Source organism: Cotesia glomerata, unplaced genomic scaffold (genome assembly GCF_020080835.1).
Source record: "Cotesia glomerata isolate CgM1 unplaced genomic scaffold, MPM_Cglom_v2.3 scaffold_578, whole genome shotgun sequence".
Taxonomy (NCBI): domain Eukaryota; kingdom Metazoa; phylum Arthropoda; class Insecta; order Hymenoptera; family Braconidae; genus Cotesia; species Cotesia glomerata.
In genome coordinates, this window is record NW_025404213.1 from 3292 (window position 1) to 4663 (window position 1372).

Below are 1372 nucleotides of genomic sequence, written 5' to 3' on the forward strand. Positions count from 1 at the left end.
CTCTACGACGGTTATGCATCGGGCATGCGCCGAACGATTACGAGCATATTGCTTACAGCTGTCATAAAGGTACTAAATGCAAAATGTAAACATGAAATTTATTTTTTAAGCTTCATCCATCTGTGTTGGGATAATAATTGTAAGTTATTTTTTATATATTTTTAATTTTTGTAGAATTCGAGCTACGTTGGTCTTTTTTTTATCAATCGCTCCATTATTTTTTAATAATATCAAAAATAAATACGGCGTTGACAGTTCAAGGTCTTTACAACTGCTTATCGTTGATTTAAATAATTCTGTCAATGTTATATATTTTTTTTTATTTCAAAATATACAGCAATTTTTTTAATTATTTTTAGTATTCATTTTTTTTTATATTCAATAATTATTTATATTTTTTATTTAATTTAGAAAATTTTCACGTGCTAGGGACTTTTTTAGTACCCGGACTGGCCACCAGGTGGCGCCATTTTACTTTTAAAAAAGTGGGGGGTACCCTCCTAAAATGGCCTTAAAAGCTGTAGAGCACACTGCTTTCCAATGGATGCATGATGGCACGGTTTAATGACGTAGCTTAGTGCTTCATTAAAACAAATTGTCCAAATCAATCCGTGCGCAGTTAAGCTCGAGCTATCGCGATCTACAAAATAAAAGTAACAATTTGCTAATTGTAAAAATTTTCGTTGTAAAAATTGATAAATGCATTTATTTTTAACAAAATTACTGATTTTTTCGATTAATCGCCAAGCTCTTGAATGGTTTAAAGCCACGGGCTGGCGAGCAACAGGTTCGTCTCCAGGGTTCATGTCGTTAGCTTTCTCACCTCCATGGTTCATGTCATCAGCTTCCGCGTTTTCAGGTTTCATGTTAGCAGGTTTCCCCTCACCAGGGTTCATGTTAGCAGGTTACTCAACTCCAGGGTTCATGTTACCATCTTCCCCGTCACCACGGTTCATGTTAGTAGGTTCTCCCTCACCAGGGTTCCTGTTAGCAGGTTCCTCAACTCCAGGATTCATGTTACCGGGTTCCCCATCACCAGGGATCATGTAAGCAGGTTCTTCAACTCCAGGGTCCATTTTACCAGCTTCCCCATCACCAGGGTTCATGTAAGCAGGTGCTTCAACTCCAGGGTCCATGTTGCCAGCTTCCTCATAACCACGGTTCATGTAAGCAGGTTCCTCAACGCCAGGGTCCATGTTACCAGCTTCCCCGTTGCCACGGTTCATGTTACCAGGTTCCTCAATTCCAAGGTTTTCGAATATTCTAGCTGGCAGAGCTCTAGCAGCCACAGGCACCATGTTTCCAGGAACTACGTCAGCAGGCCGGGCAGCGGCAATATGCTCCTGAATTCCAACAGGCTGGTATATATATA

The 1372-nt window shown here is 39.9% G+C and overlaps 1 protein-coding gene across 1 annotated transcript; it reads right to left on the bottom strand.

The window, feature by feature from the left end:
• Window positions 1-500: 500 nt before the first annotated feature.
• Window positions 501-1057, bottom strand: LOC123274702. The gene is made up of 2 exons (XM_044742433.1): window positions 725-1057; window positions 501-640 (listed from the first exon to the last, which is right to left on the bottom strand). The coding sequence occupies exons 1-2, from the start codon at window positions 894-896 to the stop codon at window positions 501-503; spliced, it is 312 nt and encodes a 103-aa protein (XP_044598368.1). The 5' UTR covers window positions 897-1057.
• Window positions 1058-1372: the final 315 nt, after the last annotated feature.